The 22,569-nt window shown below is 37.9% G+C and overlaps 1 protein-coding gene across 2 annotated transcripts in view; it reads left to right on the forward strand.

The window, feature by feature from the left end:
- LOC127644206 (proteasome adapter and scaffold protein ECM29-like) overlaps nt 1-22,569 on the forward strand; it is a 54,200-nt gene that overhangs the window by 22,487 nt on the left and 9,144 nt on the right. The window contains exons 20-44 of one of the 2 annotated variants that reach the window (XM_052127267.1): nt 67-201; nt 427-568; nt 699-871; nt 1,053-1,154; nt 2,103-2,226; nt 2,315-2,460; nt 2,551-2,605; nt 2,727-2,841; nt 3,277-3,345; nt 4,556-4,673; nt 4,787-4,954; nt 5,066-5,145; nt 5,236-5,341; nt 5,666-5,713; nt 5,811-5,929; nt 6,010-6,160; nt 6,293-6,358; nt 6,975-7,064; nt 7,150-7,216; nt 7,324-7,415; nt 8,843-8,909; nt 13,231-13,422; nt 13,658-13,869; nt 14,996-15,039; nt 15,170-15,362. In XM_052127267.1, coding sequence (XP_051983227.1) covers nt 67-201; nt 427-568; nt 699-871; nt 1,053-1,154; nt 2,103-2,226; nt 2,315-2,460; nt 2,551-2,605; nt 2,727-2,841; nt 3,277-3,345; nt 4,556-4,673; nt 4,787-4,954; nt 5,066-5,145; nt 5,236-5,341; nt 5,666-5,713; nt 5,811-5,929; nt 6,010-6,160; nt 6,293-6,358; nt 6,975-7,064; nt 7,150-7,216; nt 7,324-7,415; nt 8,843-8,909; nt 13,231-13,422; nt 13,658-13,869; nt 14,996-15,039; nt 15,170-15,362 — 2,874 coding nt within the window. The other variant, XM_052127268.1, reaches the window with a different exon arrangement.

The following is a 22,569-nucleotide window of genomic DNA, read 5'->3' on the forward strand; positions in this document are numbered from 1 at the left end:
TACCTTCAAGTATGTTTGACTTTAAAAATGTATTTATTTGACAAATTAATCATGTTTGTTTTACAGAGCCTCATGAACACTAATAAAGAAGATCTGCGTGAGTTGGCAGCTCAGTTGTATGCCGTGGTTGTCTCTTCCATGTCTGGAAATGAACTTAAAACTGCTGTTCAAAATTTGATCAAGACAACTAAAGACACTCATGTATGTTACACATCTTCTATTTACATATGTTTTAATTCAGTGTTCAGAAAGTAAAGGTTAAAAGTTTTTCAGTTGACCATATGAATTAAGAAGACATAAAGAAGACAAATCTGACCATAAACAAGTATTTATAATTGTCCTCTGGTGGAAAATGCATTTGTCCCCAAGATCATAATGTTTATGTATTTTTAATTTGGTTGTACTGTACTCTTGTGAAACTCAAAGAGTCCTGAGACTCAGCATGGTGCCATCTTGGCTCTGGGCTACATGGTGGGCAGGTACATGAGTAAGAGACGGAGCCTGATGCCTAATGAAGCCACTCCTAAAGAAAATGAGGAACTAATTGCTATGGCAACAAAAACCATTGGTATGATTTTCTGCTCTTGAATAACACCTGAAACTTTGTTTCAGAGGACATAGTTAACTATTGCAATAAAGAAAAATATAGAAACATTTTCATTTTTGAACAAAGGTTACCAGTGTTTGTGGTTCTGTAGGTTCATTTTTGGAAAGCGATGCTCTTCTGTTGACTGTTGCTGCGGTGACCGCATTGGGTGAGATTGGGCGGAACAGCGTGCTGCTGATACCAGCAGATGGAGATGGCTTCACCAAACTTAGTCTAGTGGATAATCTGCTTGCCAGGATCCCCTCTGGCAAAGAGACTGGCAAGGTAAAACATAAACACACCTACTCAGATAGTGAATGAGTGTGATGGTACTATTGCTGTATGCATTTTTTTTTGTCTTGTTAGCTAAGAGCATCTGGATAGATCATTAAACATTCACACCGTCGAAGTGAAATTATGTGTTTTGGTTTGTATGGAACCGATTATCTGTGATTTGTGTTGTCAGATGAAAGAACGAGCCATCCAGACGCTTGGATTTCTGCCGGTGGGAGATGGAGAATTCCTTCACCAGAAGAAAATATTGCAGGGCCTCATGGATTCAGTAGAGGTGATGTTTACCATCTTGTTGCATGGCATACCATATATGGACTGTTGGAGGTAGTGAAGGATACCAATATTTTGGAGAAATTTCTATAAAAAATAATTGGATGGTATGTAATTTTCTTCAGTTAAATTCTGATAAAACAGAGGTTGCTATAATCGGTCATGTTGTAAAAGAAAAAGTCAGATTGAGTCAGCAGTTAAACAGGTGGTCCTAAATGTTCAGCATGTGGTGAGAAATTTGGCATCTATTTTGATACAAATTTAAATTTCGAAAATCACTTTCAGGAAGTTAGTTCAGTCTTGTTTTTATCAGTTAAGGAACATTTCCAAGGTGAGACATGTTTTGAGTTTTAGGGATACAGAGAAGCTTATACATGCTTTTATTTTGTCTCGCCTTGACTATTGAAATGCCCTGTTTTCAACATTAAATCAACACACTTTAGCATGGCCACAATCAGTGAAAAATGCTGCAGCTATGATTATGGAACAGCCTGCTCTGGGATATTAGAGTCACAGAATCTGTCTGTTTTTATATCTGTGTCTGTTTTAAAGATTAGTTTTTATAGACTTGCTTTTACTACTTTGTGAATTTTTGTTTTTACTTTGCGTTCTACTGAGTGGGTTTTGGTTTTATATTTTGTGAAGCTCTTTTTGCTAATTTGCTAAAAGGTGCAATACAACTGAAGTTATTATTAGTTATTGAAAGCCAGATAGACCATTTTAATGTACTTTTTTTGTTAAGCAAGTTTAGTTTCCAAAAGACTGTGTTATAAGCCTAGTTTTACAATGACTTGTAATGCAAACACTATTCAAAAAGTCTGGGAACCCTGAACAAGGTTTTTGCCAGCATAGTGCAGTCAATTAATTTAATGTGAGTAAATTGGAAAAGAAAAAAAAGTGTCTTCACTTTTTTTTTTCAGTTGATCATTTATTTGTTTTTTTATGTCTTCAGGCTAAGCAGGTGGAGCTTCAATTTACAGTGGGAGAGGCTTTAACTAATGCTGCTATAGGAAGCTGTTCTGGCGCGGCCCGAGATGTGTGGACGTGCACAGAAGATCAGTACTGCCCCCCTGAGAGTGAGTGTCTGTGTGTGAGAAGGAGATTTTGTGTTCATACAGGACTCACACTAACCTGTTTCTACTTCTGTCTCCCCCTCTTTTTCAGATGAAAAGAATAATGATATAGTGTCATGGGTGTTGAACTCTGTCTTGACTAAATACATACCAAGTCCAAACCCTCACGTTCGGCAGGCTGCCTGCATATGGCTCCTGTCTCTAGTCAAGAAACTCAGCCATCATAAAGAAATACAGGTAAACACACAAAATCTCTGTCTGTAATACACACATACACAAAGAAATATTAAAGTTATATAATGTCTATCCTCTCTTTGTCTGTAATAGTCTCATCTGAAGGAGATACAGGTGGCCTTTATATCCATCTTAACTGATCCAGATGGTGAGTGACAAATCTCCTTTATGTTGCTGCCCTTTGAAGGTCAGATAAAGGGTTCCATCTTCTTTTTTTATATTGAAGAATATCTAAATCCAGAATGCTTAGTGATAATTTGTGTGTGTAGAACTCAGCCAGGATGTGGCATCTAAAGGACTCGGGTTAGTTTATGAGCTGGGAGGAGAACAGGATCAACAGGAACTGGTGTCAACCCTTGTGGAAACGCTCATGACTGGTAAAAGGTATTTATAAACAAATTTCTTATTTCTTATAAACATTCTTATTCACTTTTAAAAAGCACATTCTGTGCGTTTAACCTCTCACCGTTTTCACTTCTGCGCACTCGATTGTTGTTTGCTCATTCAACACACACGCTCAAGATTACATAAATGCAGCACTGGTCCAATTGGGCAAGTTTCATTCTGTCATCCTGTTCAAACTCAAGCCATCCTTGTTTTGGAGCGCTGTAATCAGTATTAATATGATTTGTCATAAATGGATTTGTTTACCAAGGACCTGATGATAGAACAAGACAGGGTTCTTATAAAACTACTCTATTAACTACTAATCAATAATGTCACATTGTAATATTTCTCAGAATAATGATAATAATGACATACTGTGAAGCGCATTATGACTAGAGACTCTTGAGAGCTGTGGGATGTTTGTGTTTTCAGAGTTAAACATGCCGTTTCAGAGGACACTGAAGTCTTCCAGGGGGAGTCCCTTGGTAAAGCACCTGATGGGTAGGTCCTTCTTTTAGTTGATTTATTTAGTTGAATTTCTTTTTTTTCTTTTTTTTAGGGAGATAACCTTCACAAAACTGTCATAGTTATCATACTCATGTTGTTACTGTATTACTTTTTTCATTTATGCACAAATATGTAGCAGTGGATAGTGCTTCACTTTAAAGATTAAGCTTGAAATGAAGTATCATCATAATAAAGTAGTCTTAGTGACTTCTGCAGCATCTAAGTCTTAAGGACATAATATGTTAAGATTTGGTGAGAAACAACCCAGAATTTAAGGGAAAAATAATTCTGATTATATATATATTTATCAGGAAAAAATCTTGTTTTTTAGTGCACGTTCATGTGCTATGACAAACTCATTTACAGTGGCACTAGTGTTCATATGAGAACTTGTGGTGTTTTAAGTAAATTCTTTCTTTAAAACATCTTATGTGTTCCTCAGTTTTCATTTTTGGGTGAAATATTCCTTCACCAAAAATAAATATTCTCTCATCATTTACTCACCCTCATGCCATCCCAGATGTGTATGACTTTCTTTCTTTTGCATAACACAAATTAAGATTTTTAGAAGAATATCTAGGTCCATATAATGCAAGTAAATGGTGACCAAAACTTTGAAGCTCCAAAAAGCAGCATAAAATAATCCATAAGACTCGGAGGTGGTTTATCCATGTCTTCTGGAGTGATCCAGTTGGTTGTGAGTGAGAACAGACCTTAATATAACATCTTGACTTCTGCAGTTTTCTTTGTGATCATTATTATTTCAAGATCGATTACACTTTCTAGTGCTCTGCAAAAGCATCAAGCACTAGGAAGTGCAATTGAGCTTGAGATCACGATCGTGCCTAGTTATTTTGGTCTACTCTCTCCCAAAACTGATTAGATCACTTCAGAAGACATGGATTAAACCACTGGAGCCTTATGGATAATTTCTGTGCTGCTTTTATGTGCTTTTTGAGCTTGAAAGTTTTAGTCACCAATCAATTGCATTGTATGGACCTATAGAGCTGAGATATTCTTTGTATAGAAAATCTTCATTTGTGTTCTGCAGAAGAAATAAAGTCATACATATATGGAATGGCATGAGGGTGAGTGAATGATGAGAGAATTTTCATTTTTGGGTGAATTATTCCATTAATGATATCTCTGGACTAGATGTTTTGTTTTATCTTTAATATGGTGTATATATATTTTACTCTGGTAGGCACGGACTCTCCACCTACAAGGAGCTGTGTTCGTTGGCCAGTGATCTAAACCAACCAGATCTCGTTTATAAGTTCATGAATCTAGCCAATCACCATGCCATGTGGAATTCTAGGAAGGTATGCAATGTTAATCAAAATGTGACTGCTTCTAACTTTAATCAAGTTTGTTTTGATCACTAATAGCTCAGAAGTCAGACTTGTAAAAATGTTTGTTTCTTCCTGTACTGTAGGGGGCAGCATTTGGGTTTAACATCATTGCTGCAAAGGCAGGAGAGCAGCTGGCCCCTTTTCTGCCTCAGCTGGTTCCCCGCCTCTATAGATACCAGTTTGACCCCAACCTGGCCATCAGACAGGCCATGACTAGCATTTGGGATGCTCTCGTCACGGATAAAACCATTGTAAGGAAACATTATTCAGAAAAGTAAATTAAATTGCTTTAAAGATATTGAGACACTAAACTATTTGCTTCAATGTAAAACTGGATAGTTTGTCTTTGTTTTTTTTTACAGGTGGAGAAATATTTTAAGGATATTCTACAGGATGTAATATCCAACCTCACCAGTAACATGTGGAGGGTGCGGGAGTCAAGGTAGCATATCTAGATGCGAGGAAATTAGAGCTCTGTTCTTACTAGCCTATCTAGGTCATGTTAAAATAACCAAGGGTTTTATCATTTCAGCTGCTTGGCTCTGAACGATCTGATTCGTGGGAGGCATGCAGATGAAATCATTGACTCCCTATCAGAAATCTGGGAGACTCTGTTCCGGGTCCTGGATGATATAAAGGTGAGAAATAAAAGTCTGTGGTATGTTTTGTCATGTGGTATGTTTGTTCTGACCTCATCTGATAGCTGTGCTTTGCCTTAAACGTTCACCTAAAAATAAAAAAGATTTTTTTGTAGACTCTTTCAGTTGCCATTTAGTCCATATGACTTGTGTGCTATATTCCAAGTTTTCTGGAGCCTTATATTTTGTGTGGGAAATGTTCCATGGAAGAAAAAGTGTTCATATGGGTTTGAAACAACCTGAGTGTGAGTACATTGATGGATGAACAATTCATTTAAAATACAGATATTTTATTTTGACACCTTTATTTTCTTCTTGTTTTAGGAGTCTGTTCGTAAGGCAGCAGATCTGACTCTAAAGACTCTCAGTAAAGTGAGCTACTGATCTAAATCATATCACTATTTGTTCATTGACTTTCCATTCTCTGAGACATCACAGGGACTGATGTATGTGTATGTTTTTCCAATAGGTGTGTGTGCGCATGTGTGAATCGACAGGTGTTACTGCTCAGAGGACAGTGGCCATGTTGTTGCCAATTCTACTGGACAAAGGCATCGTCAGCAATGTAGCTGAAGTGCGAACTCTCAGGTAAGAACACCCACATTCACCAGCCATAAACCCTAGATGATTATGTTCAGAGTAAATGTGTGAGTGTTGTTGTGTTTTAGTGTTCAGACGCTAGTGAAGATCAGTAAGACAGCAGGCAGCCGTCTGAAGCCGCATGCTCCGCGACTAATCCCCGCTCTGCTTGAGGCTCTGAGCGTACTAGAGCCGCAGGTGCTTAACTACCTCAGTCTGAGAGCCACTGAGCAGGAGAAGGTGAGCAGTAGCTCTGAAATCAGGTCCTTTGGATTTGTCTACACTGCAGTGCCATACAGTTAAAATTTGCATTCATAGTTCATTAAATCTACCAAACTTATTTCACGTTTTTTTTTTTTTTTTATGCTGCAGAGTGCCATGGATGCTGCTAGGTTAAGTGCAGCCAAATCCTCTCCTATGATGGAAACTGTTAATATGGTAAAACACATCACAAACACAAACTATATATAGTGGAAATTGAAAGCACATGTGACCACATCACTTTTGTATTGTAAACGCTATTCTGTCATGACAGATAATGGCGAAGGAAAATGTATAAACATTGCCAGTTACATGCATCCTTTAAGGAGTAGTTCAGCCCAAAAATAATCAAACCTGTCATAATTTATTCACCTTCATGCCATTCTAAACCCATATGCCTTTGTATTCTTTTATAAAGCACAAAACAAAAAGCTTAAAAACAACACAAAAGCTTAAAAAAGCTTTACAGAAGACCCAAAAGTATCAATAAAGTAGCATGTGCGACCCATGCATCATATTCCAAGTCTTATGAAGGCATACAACAGGTTATGGTGTAAAACGACCTGAAATTGTAATCCTTTTTCAATGAAATCTTGATGTTTATTGTGTGTTCATGAGTGATATGAGACAAGAGTTTTATAAGACAAGCATGTCCAATATCTATCTATTTATTTATTATGTTCCTAATGGCTAAAATGCATATAATTACTTGCATCAGTATGTGTATAGACACATTTAAAGGATGTTTTTGTTGATAAGTGTGATGATTTTATGCTGTGTGTGTGTGTTTTAGTGTCTGCAGCACTTAGATGTGTCTGTGTTAGGAGAGCTTGTACCCAAACTCTGTGAACTACTTAAGAGTGGAGTTGGTCTCGGAACAAAGGTACTCGCTGCTACATGTTTTGTCAATTATACACACACCCACATGTAAATACACTCAGGCTAACAGTTATTGTGCACTGTTATAGGGAGGATGTGCCAGTGTGATTGTGTCATTGTCCGTGCAGTGCCCTCAAGATCTCACACCATATTCAGGTAACACACACTTAACAGATTAGAAAAGCTCTACTGTTATTAAGTTTGAAAGTCTTAAACATCTGTGTGCGTTTTTTTTTCTTCTTTTTTTTTTTTTTTCCCAACAGGTAAACTCATGAGTGCACTATTGAATGGGATCAATGACCGCAGTAGTGTCATTCAGAAGTCGTTGGCCTTCGCCATTGGACATCTGGTCAGGGTATGAAAACATAGTATACATACTCACTTATGTACAGTTGAAGTCAGAATTTTATGTTTTAAAACTAATGTTTTAACCACTCCACAGATTTAATATGAGCAAACTATAGATTTGTCTTTGTGCGTGACATGACTAATTGTTTTTTTTAATTGTTTACAAACAGATTTACTTAAGTTTCACTTTTAATTGACTATCAAAATTCCCGTGGGTCAGAAGTTTACATACACTAAGTTCCAGAAAAAAATTCCAGAAAATGATTGTCAAGCCTTTAGACGATTAGCTTCTGATAGGAGGTGTATGGAATTGGAGGTGTACCTGTGGATGTATTTTAAGGCCTACCTTCAAACCCAGTGCCTCTATGCTTGACATCATGGGAAAATCAAAAGAAATCAGCCAAGAACTCAGAAAAAGAATTGTGGACCTCCACAAGTCTGGTTCATTCTTGGGAGCGATTTCCAAACAACTGAAGGTACCACATTCATCTGTACAAACAATAGTACGCAGCCATCATACCACTCAGGAGGAAGACGCATTCTGTCTCTTAGAGACGAAAAGTGCAAATCAATCCCAGAACAACAGCAAAGGAACTTGCTAAGATGCTGGATAAAACAGGTAGACAAGTATCTATATCCATAGTAAAACGAGTCCTATATCGAAATAACCTGGAACGCTGCTCAGCAAGGAAGAAGCCACTGCTCCTAAACTGCAATAAAAAAAGCTAGACTACAGTTTGCATGTGCACATGGGACAAAGATCTTGGAGAAATGTCCTCTGGTCTAATCAAACAAAAATGACCATTGTTATGTTTGGAGGAAAGAGGGTGAGGCTTGCAAGCCGAAGAACACCATCCCAACTGTCAAGCATGGGGGTGGCAGTATCATGTTGTGGGGGTGCTTTGCTTCACTTATGCACTTCACAAAGTAGATGGCATCATGAGGAAGGACAATTGTGTGGATATATTGAAGCAACATCTCAAGACATCAGCCAGGAAGTTAAAGATCGGTCTCAAATATGTCTTTCAAATGGACAACGACCCCAAGCATAACCCCAAAGTTGTGGCAAAATGGCTTAAGGACAACAAAGTCAAGGTATTGGAGTGGCCATCACAAATTTTTGCAGTTTAAAGGCCAAATACTAACAAAGTGTATGCAAACCTCTGACCCACTGGGAATGTGATGAAAGAAATAAAAGATGAAATAAATCATTCTTTCTACAATTTTTCTGACATTTCACAGTCTTAAAATAAAGTAGGGATCCTAACTGACCTAAGACAGGGAATGTTTTCTATGATTAAATGTCAGGAATTGTGAAAAACGGAGTTTACATGTATTTGGCTAAGGTGTATGTATACTTCTGACTTCAACTGAACATATAAATATATTTCAAGCTGAACATTAAGCAGCTGCAAAACTAACCCCCCAAATCAGACAGCCAAAGACAGCAGTGTTGAAAAGCTTCTGCAGAAACTGAGCACCTGGTATCTGGAGAAAGATGGTATGAGGAACTCTCTCACCCATTAATTGTTTAGTTCACCCTAAAAAGAAAATTCTCTCGTTCATTCACCCTCATTTTGACTGAAACCATATGATTTGCCTACTTCCATGGAACACAAGTGTCCACGCTACACTTTTCCCTACAGTGGAAAAAAAAAAGTTTACAATTACAAGAGGCTGTCAAGCTCCTAAAGGTCAAAGTGGCACCATAAAAGACAAGTACATATGGTTTGTGTGCTGTATTCCAAGTCTTCTGAAATTGAAGTTATTATTCACTGACAACTTCCCTTAAAGGAATATTCCGGGTTCAATGCAAGTTAAGCTCAATCAACAGCATTTGTGGCATAATTTTTATAACCACAAAAATAAATTTTGACTTGCCCCTCTTTAAAACAATAGTAAATATCTGGTTTAAAGTGAGGCACTTAAAATGAAAGTGAATTGGGGCCAATCCATAAACATTAAAATACTCACCGTTTCAAAATTATAACCACAATACATAAACAGTATGCATGTTAACTTGATTGTAGTGTGATAAAATCACTTACTAACCTTTTCTGTGTAAAGTTATAGCCAATTTTAAATCTTTGTTGCCATGATGATGTAACGTCAACAAACCCTAAAACATTTAAATGACTGTAAAAAGAAGTTTCAACAGAAGAATTAATGTGTTTTTATTAGGGCTGTCAGTCGATTAAAAATGTTATCATGATTAATCGTATATTTTATTTTTAGTTAATTGGAATTTATCGCAGATTTGGAAAGTGCTGAAATTTGACACTATATGTACACTTCTTTTCTTGTCAAAATGAATTTATTTCCATCAAGAAAACAAAAGAACACATAACAATATAATGCTTCATTAACATTTTCCAAACACTTCCATGATATAAAGATAGAAATGCACTGAAATAGCACCTATTCAAATTTCCCAAAATCTAAGTGAGAGTTTGACTAATTGAAAACTAGTTTCCCCATTGGTCGCATAATCATTGCAATGGGCATTAAATTCATCCAAAATACGAATCTGCTGATAGACTTTGACTATCAGCTTTGCTACAGCTATCGTGAAGCTGTGTTCATGATTCCTGGGTACCCGTGGGTACTTAAAGCCTTAAATTTACTTTTAAGTATTTAAGGCCATAAATTCTTAAATTACAAGCCTTTCAAATCATGACACTTCCTTATTTTACATCACCTTTGACAAGAATTGTAAAGTTAACAGAACTACTCAGCTGCAGAGTTACACCTGTTATATCTCTTATCTCCACCTCTCTAGAGCTCCATCTGACATACAGGTGAAACTCGAAAAATTAGAATATCGTGCAAAAGTTCATTAATTTCAGTAATTCAACTTAAAAGGTGATACTAATATATTATATAGACTCATTACAAGCAAAGTAAGATATTTCAAGCCTTTATTTGATATAATTTTGATGATTATGGCTTACAGCTTATGAAAACCCCAAATTCAGAATCTCAGAAAATTAGAATATTACATGAAATCAATAAAAAAAAAGGATTTTAAATACAGAAATGTCGGCCCTCTGAAAAGTATAATCATGCATATGTACTCAGTACTTGGTTTGGGCCCTTTTTACATTAATTACTGCCTCAATGCGCGTGGCATGGATGCTATCAGCCTGTGGCACTGCTGAGGTGTTATGGAAGACCAAGATGCTTCAATAGCGGCCTTCAGCTCTTCTGCATTGTTTGGTCTCATGTCTCTCATCTTTCTCTTGGCAATGCCCCATAGATTCTCTATGGGGTTCAGGTCAGGCGAGTTTGCTGGCCAATCAAGCACAGTAATACCATGGTCATTGAACCAGGTTTTGGTACTTTTGGCAGTGTGGGCAGGTGCCAAGTCCTGCTGGAAAATGAAGTCAGCATCTCCATAAAGCTTGTCTGCTGAAGGAAGCATGAAGTGCTCTAAAATGTCCGGTAGGCGGCTGCGTTGACTCTGGACTTAATAAAGCACAGTGGACCAACACCAGCCGATGACATGGCTCCCCAAACCAACACAGACTGTGGAAACTTCACACTGGACTTCAAGCATCTTGGATTGTGTGCCTCTCCATTCTTCCTCCAGACTCTGGGACCTTGGTTTCCAAATAAGATGCAAAATTTGCTCTCATCAGAAAAGAGGACTTTGGACCACTGAGCAACAGACCAGTTCTTTTTTTTTTTAGCCCAGGTAAGACGTTTGACATTTAAAGCCCATGTCCAGGACCCGTCTGTGTGTGGTGGCTCTTGATGCAGTAACTGCAGCCTCAGTCCACTCCTTGTGAAGCTCCCCCACACATTTGAATGGCCTTTTCCTGACAATCCTCTCCAGGCTACGGTCATCCCTGCTGCTTTTGCACCATTTTCTTCCACACTTTTCCCTTCCACTTAACTTTCTATTAATGTGCTTTGATACAGCACTTTGAGAACATCCAACTTCTTTTGCAATTACCTTTTGAGGCTTTCCCTCCTTGTGGAGGGTGTCAATGATGGTTTTCTGCACAACTGTCAGGTCAGCAGTCTTCCCCATGATTGTGAATTCAACTGAACCAGACTGAGAGACCATTTAAAGGCTCAGGAACCCTTTGCAGGTGTTTAGCTGATTAGAGTGTGACACTTTGAGCCTACAATACTGAACCTTTTCACAATATTCTAATTTTCTGAGATTCTGAATTTGGGGTTTTCATAAGCTGTAAGCCATAATCATCAAAATTATATCAAATAAAGGCTTGAAATATCTTACTTTGCTTGTAATGAGTCTATATAATATATTAGTTTCACCTTTTAAGTTGAATTACTGAAATTAATGAACTTTTGCACGATATTCTAATTTTTTGAGTTTCACCTGTATGCAGGTATTTTCTCTGCCATCTAAATCAGTCAATTTTTTAAAAATGTTAATAATATACAAAACAATGATAATATAATTATATAAATATTATAATATTAATAATATACATAAAATGAAAATATATCTATATTTAATATATAGAATATAATCTGTTTTCAATATACATCATAAATAATTATGCAGCACCGTTCTCTTTTATAATTTAATCTGTTAAAATGTAATACATTTTGTCTACTTTAAATGGACATTTTTAAGGTAACTGGCAAGTTTGGACAAATGAAAATTGTCATCACTTAACTTTATGCTGTTGCAAACCGTGGATATCAAAAGGAGATATTATGGAGTTTCAGTCACTATTAACTTTCATTGAATGAAAAAAGATGTAGTGAGAGTGAATGGTGACTGAGACTAAAAAAATCTCCTTGTTTTGCTCCACGGCAGAGAAAAATTCATACAGACTCAAGGGTGAGCAGTGATGACAGCAATTTCATTTTTAAATGAACTGCCCTTTAATTACCCTCTTAAAGTATTTGTTAAAGGTATCTGCCAAGAAAAAATATATAAATGTTATAGATGAAATTACTCTGACGTCACACCGCAAGAAATCACACTTCCGGGTTCTTTCAAGCAGCAGATTTAATTGGTGGAAATGGGCAGTGCTGCAGTTTTAATAATCATTTAAGCTTTATAGAATGTAGTAATGTCTTTTTAATTTTAATAAAATCATAAATGGTTTATCTATGGTTTACAGTGAAGAAATGATGCGGGTTCATTTCTGAAATATCAGCAAAAAAGTGTTTAAACTTGGTTCAATGAGCCTGTATGATTATGTAGGACATGTAACAGGTTGATAAATACACATCCTCACATGTTTTGCATGCTTCTAAAGCCAAAGAAATGTGATGTATAAAAAGAAAAACTACCACTAGAAAGGCTCATCATGGTAGAAGGGATCTGGCGCAGTTTTGTGTGTGTGTGTGTGTGTGTGTTTTTTTTAGTGTGTGCCAGGCGGACACATTACAAGGTTCTGCCCTTTACGCCAGTGTTTATGCTGTATTAATGGTAAATGCGTTAATCGCGATTAAGAAAAATGAATGCGTTAACCTTTTTTAATTAATCTCATGCGTTAATTCTGACAGCTCTAGTTTTTATAAAATTATAAGATTCACACTTCTGCTTTTAAAACCTCAAAAAATTGGCCCCATTCACTTCCATTGTAAGTGCCTCACTGTAACCTCGATTTTTGTACTTTTTTTAAAGAAAAGGACAGACAAGTCTAAATAATTTTTCCTGATAATCAACATTATGCCACAAATGCTGTCGATTGAGCTTAACTTGTATTGAACCTGGAATATTCCTTTAAAAAGACTTTTCATTTATGGGTGAACTATTCTGAAATGTATATTATATACAGTAATTCCATGTGTTATATAGATTTGTGACTGACATGTTTTTCTGTGACTCTTAGAGGTGCTGTATAAGTCTTCGTGTTGTCTAGTGGTTCATGCCATCAGTCACAACAGTCCTGATGTGCTGAAGGCTCATGCAGGAGTTGCTCTCCCACTTGCATTTCTGGGCATGCACCAGGAGCCTGAGGAAGAGAAAGGAGAGAACTCTGAAGCCAATCTGTGGACAGAAGTCTGGCAGGAACACGCACCTGGTATGTTCTGAAATGTAACCCTTGGACAAAGATCTGTATAGAATAAATGGACAGATTTCTGCGTACAATGTTATTATTTGTGGTGTTGAAGGATTGGTGACATTACTCATCCCTATAAGTCCCAGGTAGATACTGTATATTAAAGTGGCTTAAAAAAGTACACAAATATAAAAAAAAAAATTATGAATGTATCTTTTTATTGTGTGTGTATTTTGCATTCTCTCCCTCTCTTTAGGCAGCTTTGGGGGAATCAGACTGTACATGACAGAGCTTATAGCCATTACTCAGAGGGCTCTGCAGTCTCAGTCCTGGAAGATGAAGGCTCAGGGTGCCGCTGCCATGGCATCTATAGCTAAGCAACAGATGGGCTCACTGGTTGCACCTCACCTGGGCATGGTGTTGAGTGCACTACTACAAGGTCTCGCAGGACGCACCTGGGCTGGGAAGGTGATGTATCTCTCTCAAACGTACAGACATACACACTCTGATGACATACATTATAGGCAAGGACGCAATAAATGTGATGTGTGTCATTTTTTTCAATATTAAAGTGAGCAGAGACAACCAAGCAATTCATTCACAGATAGATTCCCCTGAATGGTCACCAGCTTACAATATGTTTTGTTTTAGGTGCTGTGGCGCCTCTTCGTGGGATGCTGGTGTACCCACTAGGCTTTTGAACTAGCTTAACCAGCTTTATCAGAAAAACCATGCTGGTCAACCAGCTTCACTTTCTAGGTTTTGGTCCACCATCTATAAAAGCTCCAGCCACGATAAATTGTTTTCTGGTTAAGCTTTGTTTTTTAGTTGGATGGCTCTGACACTATTAAAATGTTGCTCTGTTTGAGCATCTCAAGATTGCAACAATTACATACATCACCTTTAAAGGAATATTCCAGGTTCAATACAAGTACAGCTTAATCGACAACATTTGTGGTTTCATGTTGATTACCACAAAAAAAAAAAATAAGTTCGACTTGAGGTGAAAGTGCATAGGGGGCCAATTTTTCGAAGGTTTAAAGGCAGAAATGTGAAGCTTTAATTTTAAGAAAGCACTTCCATTAATTATTCTATTATAACTCATTTATTATTTCAGCTGTTAAGTTTTCAAAATATAAATTTTTAGAAATTTTAGGGTTTGTTGACATTACATCATCATGGCAACGAAGTTGTAAAATCTGGTTTTCTTTACACAGAAAATGTTAGCAATCGATTTTATCACACTGAAATAATGTTAACACACATTGTTTACGTCTTGTGGCTTTACTTTTGAAACATTAAGTATTTTAACAATTACAGATTGGCCCCCATTCACTTGCATTTTTACTGCCTCCCTGGAAACCCGATGTTTGTATTTCTTGAAGAAAAGGAAGAAATACGAGTTGAAATTATTTAATAAACATTATTCCACAAATGCTGTAGATTTGAGCATAACTTATTGAACCTGGAATATTCCTTCTATCATACTGTTCTGTTTGCTCTGCTTTGATCTCAGTGGTTTGTTTGAAATTGATTTTTTCTTTCTCTCTCTGTATTTTGTGGTCACTGAGCATAATGGCTTGTATCTCCTCAGGAAGAGCTGTTGAAAGCTGTTGGATCAGTAGTTTCCAAATGCAGGTTAGATGCCACTCTCTATTTCTTATTCTTGTGTGCATACACACAACAAGCCCAAGAACACCGGAGATTCACAATGGAAGGCTGACTTTCTTTAATGTATATATCGCTTTGTCTTGCATGTGATGTGAAGTATGGAGCTACAGAAGCCTGCAGTGGGTCAACCGACTGTGAGCGAGGTGCTGGATCTAGTGCTGAAGGAATGCAAGAAGGAGAATCTTCTTTATAAAATGGCAGCTTTGCGGAGTGCTGCAGACATCTTGAAGTCGACGCAGACGGATCGTTTTCAAGAAATCACAGAAGTCGTGCTTCCTCTCATCAGAAAGGTGCAGTTTTCCACACATCTCTTTGTTAAAGCCACTCTGCCCAATTGAGTTAAGGCTATAGTATTCACCTTATGTGCCAGAGAATCCTGTCTATCGTTTTCTATATAGATGTCTATGGTGTTGATGTCAAAGTGTAATTAGCTAGCGAAGTGGATTAATAGGTTGCAGAGTTGGCAAAAGTATTTTAAAGTGTTCGGGGATGTCATAACTACTGGAATTTTTAAAACGAGTACTTCATTCATTAATGCACAAGTTCTTACCTTCACGCTTTGGACAGACTGATATTCTTCTGTGCTCATGAAACTCCAAGAGGTAACACAAAGTCATTAAAAATATCTCTAAGACACTTCTGACCATCTTCTCATATAATTTACCCATCATTATACAGTGCATCCGGAAAGTATTCACAGCGCTTCACTTGTTCCACATTTTGTTATGTTACAGCCTTATTCCTTATTCATTATTTTCCTCAACATTCTACAAACAATGCCCCATAATGACAACGTGAAAGAAGTTTGTTTAAAATCTTTGCAAATTTTAAAAAAAATTAAAAATCACGTGTACATAAGTATTCACAGCCTTTGCCATGGCACTCAAAATTGAGCTCAGGTGCATCCTGTTTCCACTGATCATCCTTGAGATGTTTCTACAACTTGATTGGAGTCAGCCTGTGGTAAATTCAGTTGATTGGACATGATTTGGACAGTTAACAGTGCATGTCAGAGTACAAACCAAGCCATGAAGTCCAAGGAATTGTCTGTAGACCTCCGAGACAGGATTGTATCGAGGCACAGATCTGGGGAAGGGTACAGAAAAATTTCTTCAGAATTGAAGGTCCCAATTAGCACAGTGGCCTCCATCATCTGTAAATGGAAGAAGTTTGGAACCACCAGGACTCTTCCTAGAGCTGGCCGCCCGGCCAAACTGGCCGATCGAAGGAGAAGGATATTAGTCAGGGAGGTGACCAAGAACCCAATGGTTACTCTTACAGAGCTTCAGCTTATCTCTGTGGAGAGAGGAGAACCTTCCAGAAGAACAACCATCTCTGCAGCACTCCACCAATCAGGCTAGTATGGTAGAGTGGCCAGACGGAAGCCACTCCACAGTAAAAGGCACATGACAGCTCGCCTGGAGTTTAACAAAAGCACCTGAAGGACTCTCAGACCATGAGAAACAAAATTCTCTGGTCTGATGAAACAAATATTGAACTCTTTGTCCTGAATGGCAAGCGGCATGTCTGGAGGAAACCAGGCACCGCTCATCACCTGGCCAATACCATCCCTACAGTGAAGCATGGTGGTGGCAGCATCATGCTGCGGGGATGTTTTTCAGTGGCAGGAACTGAGAGACTAGTCAGGATCAAGGGAAAGATGAATGCAGCAATGTACAGAGACATCCTTGATAAAAACCTGCTCCAGAGTGCTCTGGACCTCAGACTGGGATGAAGGTTCATCTTCCAACAGGACAACGACCTAAGCACACAGCCAAGATAACAAAGGAATGGCTACAGGACAGCTCTGTGAATGTCCTTGTGTGGCCCAGCCAGAGCCCAGACTTGAACCCGATTGAACGTCTCTGGAGAGATCTGAAAATGGCTGTGCACTGACGCTCCTCATCCAACCTGATGGAGCTTGAGAGGTCCTGCAAAGAAGAATGGGAGAAACTGCCCAAAAATAGGTGTGCCAAGCTTGTAGCATCATACACAATAAGACTTGAGGCTGTAACTTGTGCCAAAGGTGCTTCAACAAAGTATTGAGCAAAGGCTGTGAATACTAATGTACATGTGATTTTATTCGTTTTTCTTTTTAATAAATTTGCAAAGATTTCAAACAAAATTCTTTCACATTGTCATTATGGGGTATTGTTTGTAGAATTTTGATAAAAATAATTAATTTAATAAATTTTGGAATAAGGCTGTAACATAACAAAATGTGGAAAAAGTGAAGCGCTGTGAATACTTTCCGGATGCACTGTAGTTAAAGTGAGCAGATTTTTTGAGTGTTAAACCGGGATGGGGTGCTACTATATTTCTACATACAGTTGAAGCCAGAAGTTTAGATACACCTTAGCCAAAAACATTTAAGCTCATTTTTTCACAATTCCTGACATTTAATCATAGAAAACATTTCCTGTCTTAGGTCAGTTAGGATCACTACTTTATTTTAAGAATGTGAAATGTCATAATAATATTAAAGAGAATGATTTATTTCAGCTTTTATTTCTTTCATCACATTCCCAGTGGGTCAGAAGTTGCCATTCACTTTGTATTATTTGGTAGCATTGCCTTTAAATTGTTTAAATTGTTTAACTTGGGTTAAACATTTTGGGTAGCCTTCCACATGCTTCTCACAATAAGTTGCAAAAAATTGGTCCATTCCTCCAGACAGAACTGGTGAGTTGGATTGAGGTCAGGGCTTTGTGATGGCCACTCCAATACCTTGAATTTTTTTTGTCCTTAAGCCATTTTGCCACAACTTTGGAGGTATGCTTGTGGTCATTGTCCATTTGGAAGACCCATTTGCAACCGAGCTTTAACTTCCTGGTTGATGTCTTGAGATGTTGCTTCAATATATCCACATCATTGTCCTCCCTCATGATGCCATCTATTTTGTAAAGTGCACCAGTCCCTCCGGCAGCAAAGCACCCCCATAATATGATGCTGTCACCCCCATGCTTCACGGTTGGGATGGTGTTCTTCGGCTTGCAAGCCTCACCATTTTCCCAACTATAGTTTCCTATAGTTTCCAAACATAACGATGGTCATTCTGGCCAAACATTTACATTTTTATTTCATGAGACCAGAGGACATTTCTCCAAAAAGTAAGAGTTTGTCCCCATGTGCACATGCGAACTGTAGTCTGGCTTTTTTTATGGTGGTATCGGAGAAGTTGTTCCTTCCTGGCTGAGCATTCTTTCAGGTTATGTCGATATAGGACTTTTACTGTGGATATAGATCCTTGTCTGTGTAAAGATGCTGTTTCCTCCAGCATCTTCACAAGGCCCTTTGCTGTTGTTCTTGGATTGATTTGCACTTTTCGCACAAAACTATGTTAATCTCTAGGAGACCATTATCATCTCCTTCCTGAGCGTTAGGATGGCTGCGTGGTTCCATGGTGATTATTCTTGCGTACTATTGTTTGTACAGATGAATGTGGTACCTTTAGTTTATTGGAAATTTCTACCAAGGATAAACCAGACTTGTGGAGGTCCACAATTTGTTTTCTGAGGTCTTGGCAGATATCTTTTGATTTTCTCATGATGTCGAGCAAAGAGGCACTGAGTTTGAAGGAAGGCCTTAAAATACATCCACAGGTACACCTCCAATTAGAAGCTAATTGTCTAAAGGCTCTACATTAATTTTCTGGAACTTTAAGCTGCTTAAAGGCACAGTTAACTTAGTCTATGTAAACTTCTGACCTACTGGAATTGTGATATAGTCAATTAATAGTGAAACAATCTATCTGTAAACAATTGTTGAAAACATTAATTGTGTCATGCACAAAGTAGATGTCCTAAATGACTTGCCAAAATTATAGTTTGCTCATTACATCTGTGGAGTGGTAAAAAAAATTAGGTTTAATAATGTTTTATTTTATATTCCGCATACAACTATTTCAATCCCATTCAAGCTTTTTTTTTTTTTTTTTTCAGATATTTTGTTATTTTTATTGATTTAACATGTATGAACACCGTGAAACAAAACGCATATACACAGAATCAGTCTTAACCCCACTATAACCCCTCTCAATCCCACCTGACCCCAATAATATCACAGTGGTCTCCAATTATATAGACACACACACACATGCACAAATAAATGGATAAAAAAATATATAATAATCACATAGCCATAAATGACTCATACCCGCCCCATTTCTCCATGAACATGTTGTACCTCCCCATTCTTCTAAACGGCCCTTCCTAAAAGGCCACCACCCTTCCCATCTCAGAGCACCACTCCTGAAAAGAGGGCTCTCCACCCAACCTCCAGCCCCTTAAAATGATCTGCCTGACAATCATGACACTGGTTATGACCCAACTCTTTATGTGTCTACTTTCAATATCGACGACACCCCATTGCCCAAGATACAGAGTCTGGGCCAAAATGATACCTGAATGCCTGACACATCACACACCAGACTCTGAACCTTTAACCAAAACTTTGTATCTCCACACACCCCCAAAAGACTTGGGTTATGTCTCCATCCTATGATTGGCATCGCCAGTAGGTGGGTGTGTCTTTAAGACCAAGCCTATATAATTTAGAGGGGGTCCAATAGAACCAATGTAAAATCTTTAATTGTTTAAGGCACACCCTTGCTTCTCTATATGCTGTTTTTATGTTTTTTATAATCCTAGCCCACATTTCCTCCTCCAACTCCAAGTTCTCTTGAGAGTGGTCAAGGCTCCATCCCCCAGACTCTGAATTAACAAGGAGTACACTGATGCCTCATGACCTTTAATCACTTCTCCTAGAGTATCGGCTGCTTTAGGGGGATGTATGCTATTCCCAAAAATAGTACAGAGCAAGTGGCGCAGCTGTAGATACCTAAAAAACGGAGATCTGGGGATCCCAAAATGTTTAACAAAACTTTCAAAGGATCTCAACACTACTTTCATATAGGTCAGCGAGTGTACCCCCCCCAAACCTAAAACGTCATTGGTCAAAAGCGGTCTATGATCGATGATGTCATTTCGTCAACAAAATCGGCAAACAGCGGTGAGTTCGCTCTCTCTGCATACAGCTGCGCAAACCTGAGGTTTAAAGAGATGCGTATCTACACATGCAAAGGATTTCCCCCCCTCCCGGACAAAGAGACCACGTTTTTCTAAACTCACTATTTGGCCACGGTAGAGTAAGATAAACTTAGCTTTGTTCCAGTAGTGTAGTATACTTATTACAACTGGTTCATTTCATTTTCACGGCGAGACAACATTGAATTTATTTAGAAAACGGAAAAGGAGACCAGCCTCCCATCTCAATCGTTTTCTATCAACGTTTACTACCTCCTGCATTTCTCTCCATCACTGGACCCGAGAAATAACTCAGAGACGCGTCTTTTCGCTGACGAGCGTAAGACAAAGGACCCACTACAGATCGTTTTCTCTTGACCGTTCAATGCAACAGGAATTTCAAACGGACAACCCTGCTGAAATCACACAAGATTTCCCATGTATGACTTGATATCTGGGCAGATTTAGGTTAGAAACTGTGACTTTTCTTCTAAAACTAAATCATATATTTGATGCTGAATTTTTTTATGTTTTGATTAAAATTGTAGGTTTAACTATGATCGCTAATGGCTGTTTTGATTTGTGAGATCGTCATTTTTGGGGAAATGTTATTTTATTGAGTGATCTGAACTAACGATTCAATGGCGCTGTTACCAGCGTGTATCCTCCGTTAAATTGAATGCACCCCTGAGAAGAAAGGTATACATTTTTCATCTAATAATAAGGAACCCTATAATCAATTGTTCACAATGGATGAATTGATACAAGCTATAAACAGAGCACATGATACAGCAGTGGGACCAGATGATATTCACTGTCAGTTTTTTTTTTTTTTTCCTCACATTATCCTGTCTCTAATTAATTTTTTTTTTTTTTTACTCTATTTGGAATATCAGGGAACATTCCACTCTCTTGGAAAGAAGCAATAATCATTCCTATCCCAAAAACAGGAAAAGATCATAATGACTCCAACAATTACCGCCCAATAGCCCTGACAAGTTGCTTATGCAAAAGCATGGGGAGAATGGTTAATGAACGTCTAGTATGGATCCTGGAATAGCAACTGGAATCGTAATCTCATAAGTAAAATTCAGTGTGGCTTCAGATAAGGAAGAAGTACTGTACATCACCTCATCAGTCTTGAAAGCTATGTACGAGATGCTTTCATCAGAAAAGAACATGCCGTGGCTATCTTTTTTGACTATGGGAAAGCTTATGACACCACTTGGAAGTTCGGTATTTTAAAGGATTTATATCAGCTTGGTTTAGAGGACACTTACCCATTTTCATTGCTAATTTTCTATCAAAAAGACAGTTTAAAGTCAGATTAGGTAATACCCTATCTGACCCTCATAAACAAGAGATAGGAGTACCACAAGGAATCATATTATCAGTTACCATTTTTAGTATCAAAATCAACAGCATTGCAAAAGCCATCGGGTCAGGTATCCATTGCAGTCTTCATGTTGATGACATTGGTATTTGTTACTGAAGCAAATCCATGAATAACATTGAACAAACAATCCAGCTGACAATTAACAGAATGCAGTCCTGGTCAGTATCAAATGGTTAAGTTTTCAAAGACTAAAACTGTTTGTATGCATTTTTGCCAGCTACGCTCTCTCCATCTTGACCAAGTGATATTCATGGATGGTGAACACATCAGATTTGTTAAGGAAACCAAATTCCTTGCAGTAACTCTTGACAGTAAACTGAATTTTATACCTTACATAAAGATTTTAAAAGATAAATGTCTTAAAGCCTTGAACATTTTAAAGGTTTTAGCTAAAACAAAATGGGGTGCAGAAGGTTCAGTTCTTTTAAATCTCTAGAGAGCAGTAAATCGATCACACCTAGATTATGGAAGTATATTGTATGGATCAGCCAGGAAATCATATATCTGACTCTTGGACACAGTACATCATCAAGGCATACATCTGGCTTTAGGGACCTTTAGGACATCGCCCATTCAAAGTTTGAATGTAGAAGCAAATGAACTTTCTCTGGAGAACAGATGCCTCAAACTAGCCCAGGGGTCGGCAACCTTTAACACTCAAAGAGCCATTTAGACCCGTTTCCCACAGTAAAGAAAACACTGGGAGCCACAAAACCCTTTTGACATTTAAAATGAAATAACACTGCATATAACGTTTTTTTTTTGCCTTTATGCTATGTATAAACAAACTATAATGTGTTGCATTTATGAAATCAATGAACGACTGCAGAGAAAACAAAATTACATTTCTGCATGCAACAAAACATTTTGAGCTCCGAAAAAAGACGTTGACGTTGGGTTGAAGGTTACTTTCAAGTAAAATACTCAATGTCTATTTGAGTCCTTCTTGTATTTATGAAAAAAAAAAAACGCTGAACTTAAATTATCCACCGTCAGCAAACCAAAAATGCCGTCCTCTCTCTGTGTGCCGTCATCCTTTTACTGGCGCGTGCAGTCAGCTGTCAACTTGAAAAATAA

The sequence above is a fragment of the Xyrauchen texanus genome, chromosome 5 (genome assembly GCF_025860055.1).
Source record: "Xyrauchen texanus isolate HMW12.3.18 chromosome 5, RBS_HiC_50CHRs, whole genome shotgun sequence".
Lineage (NCBI taxonomy): Eukaryota > Metazoa > Chordata > Actinopteri > Cypriniformes > Catostomidae > Xyrauchen > Xyrauchen texanus.